This window comes from Colius striatus, chromosome 2 (genome assembly GCF_028858725.1).
Source record: "Colius striatus isolate bColStr4 chromosome 2, bColStr4.1.hap1, whole genome shotgun sequence".
Lineage (NCBI taxonomy): Eukaryota > Metazoa > Chordata > Aves > Coliiformes > Coliidae > Colius > Colius striatus.
This window is the reverse complement of record NC_084760.1, coordinates 90,585,048-90,602,948: the sequence shown is the minus strand read 5'-3', so window position 1 is coordinate 90,602,948 and position 17,901 is coordinate 90,585,048. Positions and strand designations below refer to the sequence as shown.

Genomic DNA, 17,901 nt, shown 5'->3' with positions numbered 1-17,901 from the left:
TCCTGTGCTCTTTTAGCCAGTGATAGGCAGAGATATTGGGTTGGACCACAAAAATTTGTGTATTCATGGGGGTGAGCAGGGTTCCATAGGGTCTCCAGCCCAATCTTCTGCTCAGAGCAGGTGCAGTGGGAGCAGGCTGCCCAGAGCCAGTTTTGAGCATTTCTAAGGATGGAGTTGTCATGTCCTCTCTGCTCAACCTGTTCCATGGCTTGGCCACCTTCACTCTAAAAAAAAATTTCCTTTCATGCAGACAGAATTTGCCATGTTCCAACTTGTTTCTGTTGCCTCTCCTCCAATGTCTCACCTCATCTCATTATAGACTATTTTGTACAACGTACAAAACCAACAGTTTCACTGAGCTCTTCTGAAGGAGATGATGGTATGATACCATTTAGCATATGGGCATCACGAAACAGACACTTGTCTCACCTCTCATAGCACTAAGGAAATGAGGAAGAAAGTAGTTGAGATCCTCTGCCTAAAAGTCTCCCAAACTGGCACCTGCAGTACTAGGACTGCTAGGGCATGGTTCTGGTGAGGGATCAGGCACAGCAGGGTCTGTGGGTTAACATCACACCTATCCAGGGCAGTACCTGTCCTGCACACACATGGGACGGTGCTGCTGCACAGAGCAGTCAACTAGAAGTTACTCTATGTCTACAGACCAAGACATATACTGAAGTGGCTGAGGAGAAAGCAATCCTCAGAGCAAACATGATTCATGCTCACTCTGGATGGTTGTTCTTCACCTCAACCTGTGCCAGATGGTGTCAAGGTCACACACACTAAAGTCACACAAGTCATCAGGCCTTCCAGGGATTAAGCTGTGCCAGAGCTGAGGAATCGCCCAAGCTAAAAGAACACTGCCATACAAAAGCAACATCATAATAGAATTGAAATAATTTATTTACCACTAGAGCACCACAAAAACAGACATACAATGTGTTAAAATACAGAGTAATCGATCACCAAAGTACAATACAGCTGTCCTTTAAGTTCCTTTTTAAAATTCTCCTTTAAACCATGCCAACCATACAATTGTATTGATGCTAAACACACAAAGAATGTTGTCCTACTCCACCTAGGTAAGTGCTAAGATTTCCCCTCAGTCGCAGTCAACCCTTTGGGTCTGGTCTTTCAAGGTGCTCAACATTTCCCACCAGTTCTCTGGGACTGTGCTCAGACAGTGGCTATTATAATCCTCATCACAATAAGGCCTCTGGCACAAAGTCCTTGAACTGCTGCAGACCCACCTAAACATCACATGAGGGGGATTTACATCAGACCTGAGTGGTGCTTAGGACTCACATTACCCCACTCTGTAGAGGGGAATTTCACCCATGAGTTCTGCACATTGTAGGATCAGGCCTAACATCCTTGGTAATAAAAGGGAAATACATGCCTAATAAACTAAAAAAAAAAAAAAAAAAAATTAAAAATTGTAGGAGCTTTATATAATAGAGTATTTCAATTACTATCAGTGCATTTTTGAGGAAAAAAAATATTGAAAAGTATTTGACCTTGGGGTAACGACTTACAGAAAAACTGCAAACTCAAACTGAAAATTTTCAGCTGCGTCCAGCGCATAGTGAGTATAGTTGGACAACTATGCTATGTCGTATTCCACTTTTTCAGAGCTTCAAACTGGGTTTGATCTGCATTCCCATAGCAGAAAAATGCAAGAAAACCCCGTTTTTAAGTTTCATAAAATGTGTTCATCCTTGTCTCCTTTCCTGTCCAACAAAAATACAGTTCTCATACTGAACCTGATAAAACTAACTTTGCTGCTGTATACAGCAAAATCCAGAGTATTTAATACCCTGAGGAGTTTCACTGAGTTCAGTGCATCTTCTCACTGGAATAAGTCTGGCTCAAGCAAGTGTTAGCAGGACAGAGTTTTCACTTGTTCATCTCAACTCACTAAATAAATCAGAAGTCTAACATACCTCCTCCTCTGCGCTGAGTCAATGGGTGGGATTAGATCATCTGTGGGGCTACGTTTCCATTTAGGCAACGAGCACAGGCTCGACCCAAGTCCTGAGGAGCCACGTGTGCAAGCCGCTGTGGTACTTTGGTTTTGCACCAGTGTTCTGCTGAAGCCAAAGAAATTGCACTTTTTACAACTGGAGCTGACAACACCAAGCTCAGGAGCATCTTCCCAGCACGGAAAACGTCCTTCTCGTTCAAGGAGTACGTTTCTATATCAGTTTTCCAGCTTTACTGTGCAAAACCATTCACCATGTGAAATGGACTGAATGCACCTTCTTAATGATTTTTTTTTTTGCTAATTTTGGTTCAGGCTTTTTTTGGAATGAAGTATGTAATGTGTAATTATTTTTGGTTTCTTTACTCCCTCTACAATATTTAAACATGTAACAAGAAGAAAATCCTATGAACCTCATGTTCATTTTTCCTTCTCTTTTTTTGAAAAGAAGTTTTAATGTGAACTCAATTGGGAAAAAAAAGAAAAATTGCAAACTTGCAAAAATCAAGGGTCTGATCCTGAAAATCCTTACACAACCCCCAAAAGCCTAGATGGGCTGCCGTTCTGCTGTAAGCTGACAGCAAAACCCTGCGGCCTGTAGGAGGGGTGCCATGGCCTAGACGTGGGGGAAAGTCCCTGTCGCATGGGGGCCAGGCCGCTGCGTGGCCTCAGCCCACACTCCGCTCCTGCCCGGGACACCGCCGCCGCCGTGGGTGCTGGCGCTTCCTACCAGCCTTCTGCACAGTGGTGAATGTCATTCTCTGCAAGGGTTTGCCTCGCCTCTGCCAGGCTGGGACACCTCTTCTTGCAATACCTCGCTCCCTGCCCATCTGTTTGAATGTCTATAAGCCAAAAGGAAATGAGAAGGTCTAGGGTTGCGAACCGCATCACGATCTGAGCACTCCGAAGGGGGACAACCGAGGAGGAAGGGGAGGACGGGGGTGGGGTGGGGGGAGAGATCGCTTTAATCCATCCTTTTATATGGAACAGAAAAACAAATGGAGTCAGGTAGCTTATGTCATAATGATGAACAATATACAAAGCACATGTATAGCAATTATTATAAAACATGTATTTGTAGTGCAAGTCAAAATATAGGGACTCTACTCATACTGGCCAGCTAGAGGGAAACACATGATTCTGAGTGATCAAAAAGAGCCCCAAATTCAAATTCAAACTCATGAGAGCTGACAGTATTAGAGTACAAAAATATGGTGAAAATTTACACATTACACATAAAGTACTTAATTTTTTAATAGTTTACAAATAGAGATCTACAGATATGTTTCCAATTAAGCTGGCTTTTACTACCCACCTATTGTAATACTCTAGGTATGGTTAACATATACCAAAAGAACAAAAAAAATCCCATAGCATAGCTATACAGCAACATATTAAGGTCTGAAGATTAGACCAGTACACTTTAAATATTTCACTGGTTTACTAAACTGACATTTTAAATCTTTTACAGTAAAAAAAAAAAAAATCTTATAGACTTGTCTTTCAGACTGAAACAGAGTGTCCTTTATTAGTAAATTATTCAGTATTTAAAACAAGGGTTTGAGACCTTACAAGAAGCCTCCCTAGGCAGCTGGTATGAAAAATAAGGTATTTTAAAGGCAGAGTTTCTCAATAATGTAGTAACTGATTTCTATTTTAATCAAATTAAGCTAACCATTACTTTTCTGATTCTTTTGAGCTTGTGTTCCTTTAGGCTCTATATATATTTCTGGCAGCTTATTTGGTCTCCACTTTGTCCACACTGGCTGGTTTTCTTTTTTCCAATGGCGATACGGAAATGTTCATTTGATAGTTTTTACACACAAATAAATAACGCACCGTTAACTCTACAACTAAGAGGAATGGGTAGGATGCCTATTGCGTAACAATACAGAGAGATCAAGTAAGGCACGGGACAGATACAGCAACTCCACTTCATGGGATTTTCCTGTTTTTTTCCTTTCACATAGTAACACTAACAAATTTCTTCCAGTGTTTATTTTTTAAAAGGTTTTTTTTTCTCTTTAACTTTGCTTCTTGTCTATCTCACTATGTGTAGGTGAAATGTTGGATAAAGGTCTTCAATGTTTTGCTTCAGATGCCAGTTTAAAAAAAAACACAAAACAAACTTTCAAACAGTTCAGACTAGTACCGCTTTTTTTTTTCTTCTTTTTTTAAAATTCTTTTAACACTGATGAACCTCGGTTTTCATTTTCCTTTCTTTCCTTCTTGCTCTCTCTTTCCTTTTTTTTCCTTGGTTATTTTTTTTAATACACACACGTCATGCTGTTTCAGGGATATCCTTTAGCTGCACTTGCAAGACTTTACGATCATGTTGGACAGCTGTTCAATTTTGGGTGTTTTGCCAATGTAGTAGAGGATGGTGAGGGGTTCCAAATCCTGGGACACGCAGCATGGAGAGGCAGAAGCTTCTGGATTGATGGTGTTGTACAAGCTGAGTACCTAGAAGGAGAAATGGAAAAAGAGAGATTAAGACAGCTACTTCTGCTTTCCTGTCATTGCAGAGCAAATTTCTTTCTGCATCGCTTCCTCCCACAGTGTCTGAAAGAAAGTTCACCGAATGCAGGATGAAGATTCCTGGATTTTAGTATTTTTTAAGCTTCTCTAGTTCAAACTGGTGTCGCAATCTGCCTAAGGTTTTATCCACACAGTCTTAAATCTCAAAACAGGTATATGCTTGGAGCATGCCCTGAAAACGTAGCCCTTTGAATCAATAGATAAACCGTATTGATAGGGAAAGAAGAAATTGAAAAGTTTTTTAACTGTGTTGTCAGATTGCCATTTTTTTGTTACAGGCTTTTGGCTTTACAAGTGCATCAAAGGGAGAAGAGAGTGCTTGAGAGCATAAGCACTCCTCTGCTCTTCCTCTCTGGCTACATTTTACAAAGTCCATCAATGCAGTTACTCCTGTTGAGAATCGGCTGCGGTGAGGTTAGCAGCGCTGGTGCTTTATGTCACGTTAGATTCATATGCATGGGAAGTATGTAGGGTTACCCACTGATGACGCATAGGTATTTCTGAGGATGCCATTAGTGTGTTAGCCAAATACCAACTGACCTTTTCCTAGAACTTCAACACAACATTTGCAGCTTAGAGAGAAAGAAGATCTGTTCAGAACAGCAACACTGACTATTTTATTAAGCAACTTCTGACTCCTTGGGCAAATATCCAAACCACATATTTGTGACCATGACAGTTATTCTTCCTCTTTCCTTCAAAAACAAGCGCTGCTCCAGAAGGTGTACGCTACTACTCCATAACAGCACAGAAATCTACTTACCTTATTTATACCTCTGCCTGCTGACACTGCTAATAGTATGATGCCATAGCCAGTGACATCTACAAAGGATATCTATACCTGGGCCTGTAAGCTCTGGAAGAAAACGCTGTCATAGTTCTACAGACCAGAGGGAAAGCAAGTTGCCCCTGGGATGCAAAATTGACCTGGTGTTTTAAGGGAAACTTGAAAAAAGGGTAGATATCATTCTTAGTATGGACCTGAGGGTGAAATCCTTACTTTATGACAACTGCAAGGCAAATGTCTGCCTCCTGCATTTACTGTCTAGACATCCTTAGGGACAGTTGAGAGAAATAAGCGCTTCACAGCAGCATACTACTCATCCTAAGGCATTTGGCTAAAATTCCACGTCTAATCCCTAAAATTAAAAGTACCATCTTAGTTGACTATCAGTTCTTCAGCACCCCAGAGACAAGGTTCCTCCTTCACATATAAATTTTTCAAATATGAGAATTAATACATCCTTTGAGCATGGCAGCATATCAGCAACAATGAAAAATGGCAGGTCATAAAAGTAGGTGATAATCAGGTGGTACAACCCAGTCCTTTTGTTACTCTGATAGTGACTACCTCTGTGCCTTTGCTGATTGAGCTCTTTGTGCCACTTTCCACTCATGATTTATAATGAAAGATCCCTTCCCAGGCAGCCTCCTAAAGCTACATGAAGATCATGCTCACAAGAGCACTCCATCCATCCATATGTCATATTGACAAACACATTAAAAATATATATCTCTGGGCTAATACATTCTGACTGCTTCAATGCTCATTCGAGGCCATGTGCGAGTTCCACTATAGGGCAACATTTCACCATCCTTAGTTACTGAGATAATAAATACAAGCTTTGGGCATTGGTGCTGATGTCAGTCCTAGAAATGTATTTCGCCCTGTAGCTGTAAAATAGAAGCCGAAAATTAGCAAGATCATTACTTACTCTGCTGTGCTGAGTATCTGAGCTCCATAAATAGGGGCAGGCTCCTGCACAGAAATTAGCATGATATCCTTTAGGTTCATGAATCCATTTCCAGCCAAGATCCCTCTTGAAGTCAATATAAAGTGGACGCAGACAGCAATTATCCTGCACGTTCCTGGGAAATAACATGCAGACAAAAATATCAGTTGTAACAAAGACAACATGGGGAACAAAAATAATCCCGTTGCTTGCTCCTTGAATAATGGTTTACAGACAGACAAGTCGAATTTTTGGGACTTGACCACCAAATCTCATCAAGAGTAGCTTATACCAAAATCAGATGCTTCCATGTGGCAGGACTTGCTTTTACAGAGAAAGCTAATGGTTTCCCTGGAAGACTAATAAGTATCTCCACGTCCTACCCAGTGGCCTCTCTGAGTAGGTGAGCACAGCAGAGGTGATAGTTTAGATGTAATTATGGGGCTAACAGGTCTGGGCATCATTCCAGATGGAACTCAGCTTCTGCTTTCTAAGGCCATAACTTTCCCCATCTGCCACTGCCTCGGTGGGACTGGAGACTCCTGGGCAGATACCTGCTGCACACAGACCCCATGGGTCTGTGAATGAGGGTCCACACTCTGTACAAACACCAATCATACAGAAACATGATATGCAACTGCATTACACCTCACAGGCTGGTACTGCTATGTAAGTATACTGAATATGTATGCATAGTTACCTAAAACAATAGGCAGCATCTAGAGCACGCTTCTTCCGCCGACTGGGCTGTTGCGACTCAAGTCTGTAGGAGGGTAATAACATTAGCAGAAGATGTGGGGTCTTCCCACTGTATTTTTTCCTATTGGACTTTAAAGCTTTCACATCACCACTGGAATATGTGTAGTCATCAATACCTTCAAAAAATACATTTTGGTGATAAACATTGTGTTGTTTTTTCTTCACAAATTAAATAAACCATCTCTTTAAAAAAATTCTCTCAAAAACTGGTCAATGATGGAGTCAATTGAGCATGTTTACTGGGGACTGTGTACAGGCAACCTTCATCCCAAGATCCCTAAGACATCCACAGTTCTCATCTGATCTATTGCATCAGCCCTCCCACAATCACAACCATTTAATGGCATTTCAGTACATTTAACAGAACTGTTGAAATGTGTAACAGAAAGGATTAGTTCAGACACTGCATCCACATTGCTTGGTTTCAAATGCCCCAAGTAGTGATGCTTTTGTCTCTTCACTTTGGGCAGTAATCCCGTCTTTTAACAGCTATGTACCTTTTAAAACTTCATAAAACCACTAAAGCTGCTCTAGATACTTCACCTACAGTTTCCACTGCTTACTTCCATCCCACTAGTTTTCTCTGTCACGTTTAGCACTTTCTAATACTTGTAAATTCTCTGTCTCTCATTGCCAATTTATTTAAATCTGCTACTTTTTTTTCCCCGGAAGGTCAGTTATTCTAGCCCCTTCTTTTGCATGAGAATGGCAAAGACATTGATCAAACTATTTCTTCTTAAAGTGTCAATCAAGGACATCACATCTCGTATTTTCTTTTGAAAACTGCCTTACTAGCTTCTTGTCATAGCAATACTACTCGCAAAAGACTCAAGGTATTAGATTTTCCTAGGTGAACAAACAGCTCATACTATGCCTATTGCTAAGACTTTTGAAAATTAACCTCCTGCACCAGATAATACTATCTGAAGAGAAAAAGATACACTTTTCTTTTTGTAATATTTGCAATTAGAGTAATGAAGAATCATACTAATATTTTTTGAAATACATGCAATGGCTTTAATCATATGTACAGTGCATATATTTACTTAAACTTCCAACACAGTGAAATAATGGTTAGAAAAACTCAATACTTGACAAGGAATATATTCAAAGCCTTGGAAAACAAATGAACCAACTCATGATATACTTTAACAAATGAGAACTGTATAAGCAGAATTCAGGTTGGTTCTAAAATAGCCATAATTACATAAGTAGTGGTAGATGATAACTATAGCATGGGCAATTAAATAACACTTCACTTTTGAAACCAAAGTTTAATGGCTTAAAAACACAAGGGAGCTTCTGTGACCTTGATATATTTACTCTGTATCACCTTGTCTGCTGTCCATAAGCACATATATCCATAACACTAACTACACACTGTTGTTTATTTTTTAATGCCACTCAATCCAATCTTTAAGTTTTTACCAGGCTGTCAGTATAAAAAATACTGTGTGCAACATATATAAATATGTTACAATAAATTCTATGCGCCAATTTAGTTACATAGAGATAGGCAATGTTAATGAATTTAGCTCTGTTGACTTCACCTGAAAAGCACACTTCCACTGCTGGGGATAGAAGCCTACAGACAGGCACAGCACTGCTGTTTCACCAACCCACAACACACCGGCAGTAAACCACTGCAGGATATTTATACAAATCTGGCATCTACTGTTCAGCGCTTCCCAAAGTGACTGATGTCATTGCTCAGAGTAATTAAAACACCACTGATAAGAACAGAAAGAAAAAGGGAAAAAAATCCCAAAAAAGCCCCCAGAGTAGCTGGAGATATTTAGAGTGGCTGAAGAGCTGGAAGTATGTGTGCAGGTACAAAGACTGTGGCTTAGTGAGGACAAAGGAAGGTGCTTCTGTAAGCAAGGCAGCCAACTATTGCCTTACCTATACTTGCAAAATTTGCCAAGTACTGTTTAACAGTCATAAAATGCACCAAGCTCACACATGTATCTACGGCAAGCAGCTCTGTGTGTGCCAAACACCATCCTCATTCTACTTTCCAACAGTAGCCTTCTCTACCAAGACTGAACTGTTACGGTTCTCAGATGGACAGCAGTCAAAGGGTTTATTTTCAAAATAATCAGCAAGCTTTCTCATGACTATCCAATAGTGGATGACTTACTGTGCAACAGTCTTCCCTACATCCAAAATGCATCCAGTGTGCATGCTGCAAACTAACATGGACACTTAAGGACACCGAAGCTGCATGCATGGTATGAGATGGTTATTCATGTCATCTAGTTTTAGAATAGTCCACCTGATACAGTTTTACCCTTTTACCTTCAATACTGTTTCCTACCACCAAAGAATCAAGATTCTCAAATGAGCAAATTTTCAAACATCCGACTGCCATTCGGAGAAGCTGTAACAATTCTCTGTTTCTTTCCTGAATTATTAAGTACCACAACATTTCAAAAAGGGGGTTTTTTTCTTTCATTACCTGCAAATCTTGCTTCAAGCTCCTCACTTTTATTTGGGATGATATAATTATTGGAAGGCACGAAGGTGCAGCATGGACAATGTAAGCTTATCTTAAATCCAAGATTCCTGTCTGCAAAACATGAAAGCAAATAGAGTTGTTTTGTATACATGGAATGACCCTGAAATAATGCGGAGTTATGTAAGAGCAGTTGGGGCAGGAGTAAAGGCAAAGAGCAGTTGTTGTCACCTCTGTGATGGAGCCACTCATGTACAGCCTCAGTGACATCAAAAGACAACCATTCTCCTTCAGCTCTTGTTTTAACTACTTTGCTGTCAATGTAGCGCTGTCCTGGCGATGATAATTCTTTAGATTTTAGAACCTGCAAGAAAAAAGAAATATGATTGCCTACAAGTTAGCATTTACCTGTTTTTATTAAAATAGGCCACCAACATTATAAAATACCAGAAGAAACTATTACAGTTCAAACCTCTATGCAGCAGACGTACATTCAGGCAAGTTTTCAGAAATAATTATCTGACAGTGCATGGGGAGAGGAAAGTGATATAAAAACACCCTTATGAAATCAGCTTATGCTCCCAAGCAAAACATACCACCACATATTCCTTCCTGAGAGAAACCACACAGAAAAACTGCCCTAAAAACTTGTCCTGCAACACAAGTGGTCAGGAGATCACAGTAACTGGAACATGAAAAGAGGCTACTCTACCTTCTTTGGTAATACACTGGTTAGAGCATAATATCAGATGCTAAAGTTAAGCCTGGACAATGTAGTTTGTACAGTGAAGATATTATATTGCTCACCCATAAGCCTTATTCATGCTTCCAGACTTCCCTCTGACTTCAGTCATGCATTAGTCATACATTAAACAGAAAAAAAATAAGAAGTTGTTTTCGGTACAGGTAACCTGGGGGCATGCAGACACAGTCTGGTGTGAATTGTGGCCACACATGGATTTGTGCAACAGGCAATGCTGCTTCCATCCAAAACTTCATGCCAGCTGCATTTACATCAAAATTTTCAGCAAAGCTTGCTACAGAGCATGCAATTAAAAAGATACCTGTACAAAAGAAACACAGTTTCTCCCTTTCGAAACACAGCACCATGTGCCTAGAATTTCAAGTGCTCACAGTCTTCCTCTATCTGAATGATTCAGTGGGTGTCTTCCCACACACATGCACAGCCTGCCTTTATCTGCCCTCCAGGATGAAAACAACTGGACTTTTGGATGCTAACAGGTTTCTAGTTTCTTGATTATTACTATGTTGATAGTTTTGTGATGCAGGAAGATGGAATACCATGCAACATTAAGTCAATTCCAATCAAGATAGCACATGATAAGATCACTTTGTAACTTTTAGCGTGCCAGTTGTGCGACTTCATATATTGTTTCAAGTTCTTCCCCTCTTTAACCAACCAAGCCCATGTCCAAATGAATAACTCACAATGCCTTATTGTTTCCTCCTGCTTTCTCAGCCCAGACCAACCTGACATCTAGCAATTGCTGCTGGAATAAAGCAGTGGTGAAACTGCATAATAAATGTCAAAAAAAACATTTCCAAAGAGGTGTGAAATTATGTCATCGTGATAAAACTAGGCTTTTCATAATTAAACAGAAAAGGCTGGATTCTGTCTCACATGCAGAATTTCCCTATTTATTTCAAGCGAATGCTGGATGTCTCAAAGGCCAACAGTGCAGCTCCCACAATAACATTTGTCTTGTGAGAAGAACAGCAGCATGGCAAGCACTTTGGCTTCTTTCTGATCAACACATTTAGCAAAAGACATGAGAAAATGTTGGTCCAAGTCCAGAAAATTACTAAGTGCCCCTAGTAGGCGATGCTGAGTTCCCCAGTAGAAACTGAGGGCACTCAAAACATTGAACATTATGAATCCCTTTTTATGAGACAACCTTTAAAGTGTTTAAACAACTGTTTACAGAGAGTCTGGCAGCAGCAAGGGGACTACCATTGCTCTGAAGTGCCAGAGAGATGAGAGAATCAGTAATCAATGCTGGGAAAGTCCCAGAGAAGTACAAATATAACTTTCCCTTTCCTTTGGTCTTTATCAGGTCAACTCAAGTGTTTCTGAGGATATAATGCAGCTGTCATTCTGCAAAGATGTGTTAGGGCAGTGGGGGGTTTTGTGTGAGGCAAATAGGACACAAGAACTTGGCTCATTTCTCTTCCTTTCTGCACAGCCCTATCTTTCCAAAGACTCCAGAAACTGCATATCTCAGTTTTGGCAGTGATGTAAGGATCTAAAAGTAAGTCATGTGCCAAAAGCAATCTCCTGATGTTAACTATAATTGGTCTTAGATATGTTCTGAAGACTCAGCTGTGCCTCGGTATCCAAAATAAAATTTCTTTATCCCAACCCCATTGCTACCAAAAGACAAATTCAAGGGTTGGCAGTGCATATCTGGCACAAAAGGCATTTGTAAAAGTACAAGAAATCATCACTTCACGTATCTAATGGTAGAAAGCACACTCATCCTCACTGAAGAACAGAATGACAAGAAGAATGGTTGCAGGTTTCAAAACTGTAGGATACTGTGGGACAGGATGGACATTGTGGACTAAAAGAGCTAGATATTATCCATACTATGGTATCGACGATATCTGATAGTAAGGCTTCTCTCCATGTTATTTATGCTGCATGTTTTGGAAGAAAGTTATGAAGAATGAGCTAAAAAGTAAAAAACTGAGTACGTCATCATTTTCTCAATTGACATCACGGGTTAAACAGGCAACAGCAGTTCTCAAGCAAAAGGCTATTAAGAGTGATGAGTGCTGTATTTGAAGAAATTAGTATGTCTTCCTCAATCTCCTTCTCCTGTGTAAAGTATCTTTATAGTGTTAAGCTCATGTGTGATCTTAACCTGCTTGCTTATAAGCAAGAATGATCTCCTAGCTTCATTATTTCCATATTTTTCCTTCTTTTTCTCTTATATCATTGCAAGTGTGGAAAGCTAATGGATAATAAAATCTGAGACTGGATCCTCAGAGTCTATTTCCTCCCACAAAATAACCTCATGAAGGACTCTTCCCTTCTTTTTTCTACATTCCATTCTACATTTCCATCCACACTGAAGCAATTGTACTTACATCACAGTCTAAGTGGCCTCTTTGTAGGAATCTATAAGAAAAATTTACAGCTACAACACATTCTTGAAACGACTCTTCCAGAAATTACTACGAGATAATTATTTTAGGTTTTCCCTGTTATTTTCACCCTTTGGTTTGCTTCTTTGCAATACATTTGTGGTTTTACTTTCCCCATCAGCAATACACCCTTTTCTTCCAATACACCCTCAAGCCTATATTGCCATTGAGAAAATTATCTTCCAGTACTTCCAATATTTTTTTCCTACTAGATGAAGTAGTTCAGTTCTAAAAAGAAGAAAAGCCTTCCCTGTGCCTTGCAGGCTTTGTGCTTGAAAGCTTATGTAATTCTTCCAACTATACTGATTGCTCTGAGAAGAGATACCACCTTTACCCATAAACATTGCCTTGTGCTGCCTATAAACACTGCCTTACCTTTAAGCTTAGCCCATTGCAACCACATCAAACATTGTTATCAGAAACGTCGCTGCACAACTTGTATCTGCAGGAGCTAAATGAAGGCCTAAAATTGGTCTTTCTGTGGAAGAGTTTTAGTGCATGGAAAATACTAACGGAAGACAGGGGGAAAAAAAACCCAACAAAACACCACCCCCAGAGGAGAGAAGGAAGACTGAGTTAAACTTCTCCTTAAATCCTTTCTCATTTCCTTCTGGAGCTCTGTCCAAATATTCCCTCTTGAAGAGGGAACAGTAAGTTAACGGGTCATGATGTGGACGGCTAGGGTTTTCAAGGTGGGGGGACTACTGTGCATCACCACCTGCATGTAGAGATGACAGATTCCATCACTTGCATGAGTAGGAGAAAGAGTTTCCACACACAAAACCTCACCTCCCTCACTTATGAGTGACAGATTTAAACATCTGAGTGCACAAGGAGCTGGTGATGCCCAACCGCACGTGTGCAGGTGCAAACATGCACACCTTCACACACGCGTGACTGGAAGCTCAAAAGCAACAAACTCGAAATTCAGGTTGTGCAAAATCTCTGCAGCTTCTGAACACAGGGATGTACTTCCAGGTATACGCTTATTTGGTCTCACTTTCAACAGAGTGGTAACACAATGCTGCTGTTTCCAATAAAGGGTTACACAAAGAACACATCCCTATGATCACATTATGTAGGGATGAGCTGAATAGGTAGAAGTGTTACCAAAGGGTTATCCTGAAGACTTTTAGCCCAGTATGCAGAGTAACTTTCATTCAGTAGAAATGTTCTAAATTCTAAGAACAAGTTGGTTTTGTCTGCCTTCTCTTTGTACAGGATCCCTCCTTGCGTGGGAAATCAAAGTTAGCCAAAACTCTGGTTAATCTCTTCTTGCCAAAGTATCTTGTATGCTATGCCTATTTTTCTGGAGAGCATTAACTGATATAGAATGTATCAAGTAGCTCTGAAATCTTCATTAAAATACTGGAGGATTTAACTATTTATATGTACACGTTTACACTCTCAAGCAACTACCACACAGTTCTGAGTATAAAAATAAGGACAAGGATTGTCTTAGTCTGTATTTTATAAACTTTAAAGTACATTGAGAAGACTATGTAATTCATGATAACAAAGAATGTTTGCGAAATCAGCAGAAACACAGCTTCTTTCAAAAATGGGGCATACCAGAGGCTGATATAAGCTGAGCAGCAGCATTTGGCATCAGGGTAATTCTACTGGTTCAAAAACAAACCCAAGAAACTCAAGACTCTATTAAAAGAAGCATAATTATTTTGCTCAAATTTTCCTTTGCCTACTCTCTTTCTCATGTATGTAGGCAGATAAAGCAGGGGATAACTGAATGAAAACATTAGTGTATGTATTCTAGACAATAACCACTGAGAGCAGACACCAGAACAGCCTGTCTTCATGACTCATTATACACATAAAAGGGAAAAAAAAGACAGAAAGACACACTGGTTCTTTCAAATAACTACAGCTCCAGAACAGTAACTCAGTTTATTTCAGATTTGATGGTCTGGCCAGTAACTACTTCTAAGTCTTCTGTAGTTACCACAGTCAGATGCAGAAGAATAGGAAAATTACAATTAAGTATAATTTACAGGGGAATAGTTTTGGCTAATAAATTCATCACCTCCCCTGCATGCAAACAAGCAAACAAAAACATGAATGTGGTTCAGCAGTGATGATACACAGGCTGACGCATCAATGACATACATCTGCTGCAGCCAAGAAAACCCTAGGCACACAACAAAGGCCAAGCTTTAGCAACAACAAGGGCATTTTATAGCTGGGTTAGAGAATTATGATCACTAACTCTTAGGAAATATTTTTTGTGACATACAGTTTCTTAAAACAAGTTGATGAACATTCAAAACATAATAATAAGATCATAAGGCCACTTAAAAATATTTACCTTGTCTGCTGCATTGCCCTGGAACTTGGGAACCCCAGCATGGGTTCTGCAACCACTGAATATGGCATTATCTTGTAAAAACCTGCTATTAATGTGTTTTCCCTTGCCATTCATTCTGGACTGTCTGATCTCTTCCTTCCAGATGCTGTTGGCTCCCTGATAACTTCCTTCCTTTCTTTCCCTTCTTTGCCATTTCAGACTCCTGCGATGTTCTCTGTTCCTGTGTGCTACAACATCTTGGCAGGCTCACTAATCTTTCTCTTACTTATCTGTCATTATCCATGGTTTCCATTGGAACTTCAAGGGCCTTTTAAATTAATGGAAATAATCTGACATGTACTTGTAAGCTCCAAGTAAATAAGCCCAAACAATGGGACCCGGTGGTAAATGATGTGCTAATGCTAATGGTTAACATCACACCAGAGATAAGTTCGGCTATGCACAAATGCCTGAAAACTCTTGTTTAAGATAACCTCTTCTGAACAAGAAGTAACCTGCAGAAGACTTCAACCTAATCCTCTGCAATGGAACAATAAGATTCCCAAGGTCTGCATATGGTTGTGGTTTCCAAATTCTTATGTACTACTCATCCTGCTGAAAGCTTCCCTCATTGCCTGGTTCCAGATTTCAAAGGTCTTCTGAGATAGCTCTCAGGGACTTTATCCAGTCCTTTCTGAAGCTTAAGGTTAAAAAATGACCTTGCTAATTCTCAGTCCTTTCTCACTCCTTACTTGGAGTTCATTGAGTCTATCTTGGTCACAAGGATAAGCAAATCCTTAATTCTGTTGCAAACCTCTCAGGTTTCTTACTTTTTAGCAGAAACATATGTTGGAAAGTGCAAAGTCTCCATATAGTACCTTTTGCCAGATAAACAGAAATCTATTGGCTATCAAAATCTTAGCTTCTGCTTATCACCACTACTGCAAGCGACTCACTCTATTTTTTCAAAAATTCTCAGTGCAATTTTTCAAGCTCTTCTTGTAACCACTTCTACAAAGAAGGACTATATGGACTTGATGATCTTAAAGGTCTCTTCCAATCTAAATGGTTCTATGAAAAGAGAAATTCAGACTCTGCTTTCAGTGCTATGGAGTAAAAAAGTCTTACAGCCGCCTCCGCTTATCAACAGAAGTCTTTCCATTACTTGTAAAGGTTTCTGAATCAGGCTCAAACCAAGGACAGAACCTTTAGAGACTAGTATATGAGATGCAGAGTTCTTGCCAAAATACAAAGGTATGGAGTACTTGCCAAAGATAAAAAAAAAATTAAAAAATCTATAGCTCTCTGATCTATCTGCTCAAAGCCTGCCAGGCACGTTCCTCATGCAAACTTGCAAATAAAAAGAACATATTGCACACATAACCCAACCCTTTTTATATCTGGATGGGCTACAGCTGCAGTGGGATTCTCTTACAGTGCTGGCTCCTACTCACCTAAAGGTAAAAGAAGGTGAAGTGCAAGGGGGGTGAAGAGATGAGTGGCTAGAGAAAGTAAAAAAAGGAGAGAAGTCAAATATGTCGTGGAATCACTGTGATTCACTCATTGCATCACCCTGTGGTGAGGGGATGAGTACCAGGAAGAGAATGGATCCTGAGAAGGGATTTCCTTTTGATTTGTTCCCCAAGCAGGACCTTCGTCCTGCCACTGAAGATTCATCTGCAGTGCAAGTTGGGGATACAGCCCTGAGACTGTTCAGTTGCATTTACGCTTAAGCAGGCAGGAGGACTCTGAATTGTATAAACAATAAACAAGGACAGAGGGTCTGGGGTCCTTCTCCTGGAAGATTCTGAAATATTTAGTGCAATTTCCTGCTGTTTAGGAGATTTTAAGATAGCTTCAAAGAAAGATTTTATATAAAATCAAGCAAAACAAAAAAAAAATCCTGTAAACTTAGCTAGCATTTAGCTTTCACTTGCCAGAGGCACATTATGTTTTATTAAAATATCAACAAAGAGGAGCCAAACACAACAAAAACTGAGTGGGTTCCCCTGTCTTGTAGCCAAATCCTCTAGATACTGCAGGGTACTCCCGGGTTCATCTCCCCTCTATGCACAGGTCTCCCAAGTACTTCCTTTTCCTCAGTCCTGTTCCTGATCACCACATCTCATGTTCATATGCATTTTACTGAAACATTTTCGCATGAAACTTTGCTATCTGAATATTTGGACTTACTGCTTATTTTAAGTTGCTGCCTTCTTCCTCAAATCGTCCTTCTTTCTTTCCTCTTGTCTACATTGTTCTCTGCAAATCATGATTGTCTTTGCGGTTTTCTTTCCCAATGACCTACAGGCTTCCACACAAACCACTCCTATCCTCCTCCATTTTCTTGCATCATCTTTCCTTCTTCATATAGGTTTCTCTCCAACAAAGCTTCACATTGTTTCCTACACCTCCCAGAAACAGCAATATCACCTTCCCCTCTCCAACAGGCTCCCCTAGCATGAGCCAACCTTCTGTTCCTCAGCCTAGTAACTACCACGCTGTGGAGCTTGTGTCTCAGTGTAACATGGGCTTGGCTACCTCACCAGACTATAGCCCAAAGAGCAGGAACCCAAACCCAGAGGCTGTTTTCTGACACATCCTCCATTCCTACACTCTCTATAACATACATACGCCACAAATGGCAATAAATCTACCAGCTCGGTGCCCCCTGTTTCTAGACACGGCAGTGTCAAGCTGGGAATATGTGTGGCTGATGCCAGTAGCTAATGGAATTATTATATATTTCAAGTCGTCTTCAATAACTGCTCCATTCCTGGCAAGAGATAAGCTCTTAAATTGCAATGAATATGATGCAACAATAAATACTTCCCCTCACCCACGCTCAAAGATGATTTGCCAAAGGCACTATACATGTGTACTTTTTTTAAAAAAAAAGGATACAGTATTTCAAACTAAAAAAAAAAAAGGATCCTGAAACAAGGAGAAAGCAGCAATTCAA

General features: G+C 40.0%; 1 protein-coding gene across 1 annotated transcript in view; it reads right to left on the bottom strand.

Annotated features, from left to right (window-relative positions):
• Positions 1-885: 885 nt before the first annotated feature.
• TGFB2 (transforming growth factor beta 2) overlaps positions 886-17,901 on the bottom strand; it is a 64,794-nt gene continuing 47,778 nt past the window's right edge. The window contains exons 3-7 of the mRNA XM_010205316.2: positions 9,701-9,833; positions 9,473-9,583; positions 6,956-7,130; positions 6,238-6,391; positions 886-4,447 (exon numbers count right to left, since the gene is read on the bottom strand). Coding sequence (XP_010203618.1) covers positions 4,289-4,447; positions 6,238-6,391; positions 6,956-7,130; positions 9,473-9,583; positions 9,701-9,833 — 732 coding nt within the window. The 3' untranslated portion in view covers positions 886-4,288. The remainder of the gene's footprint in view (positions 4,448-6,237; positions 6,392-6,955; positions 7,131-9,472; positions 9,584-9,700; positions 9,834-17,901) is intronic.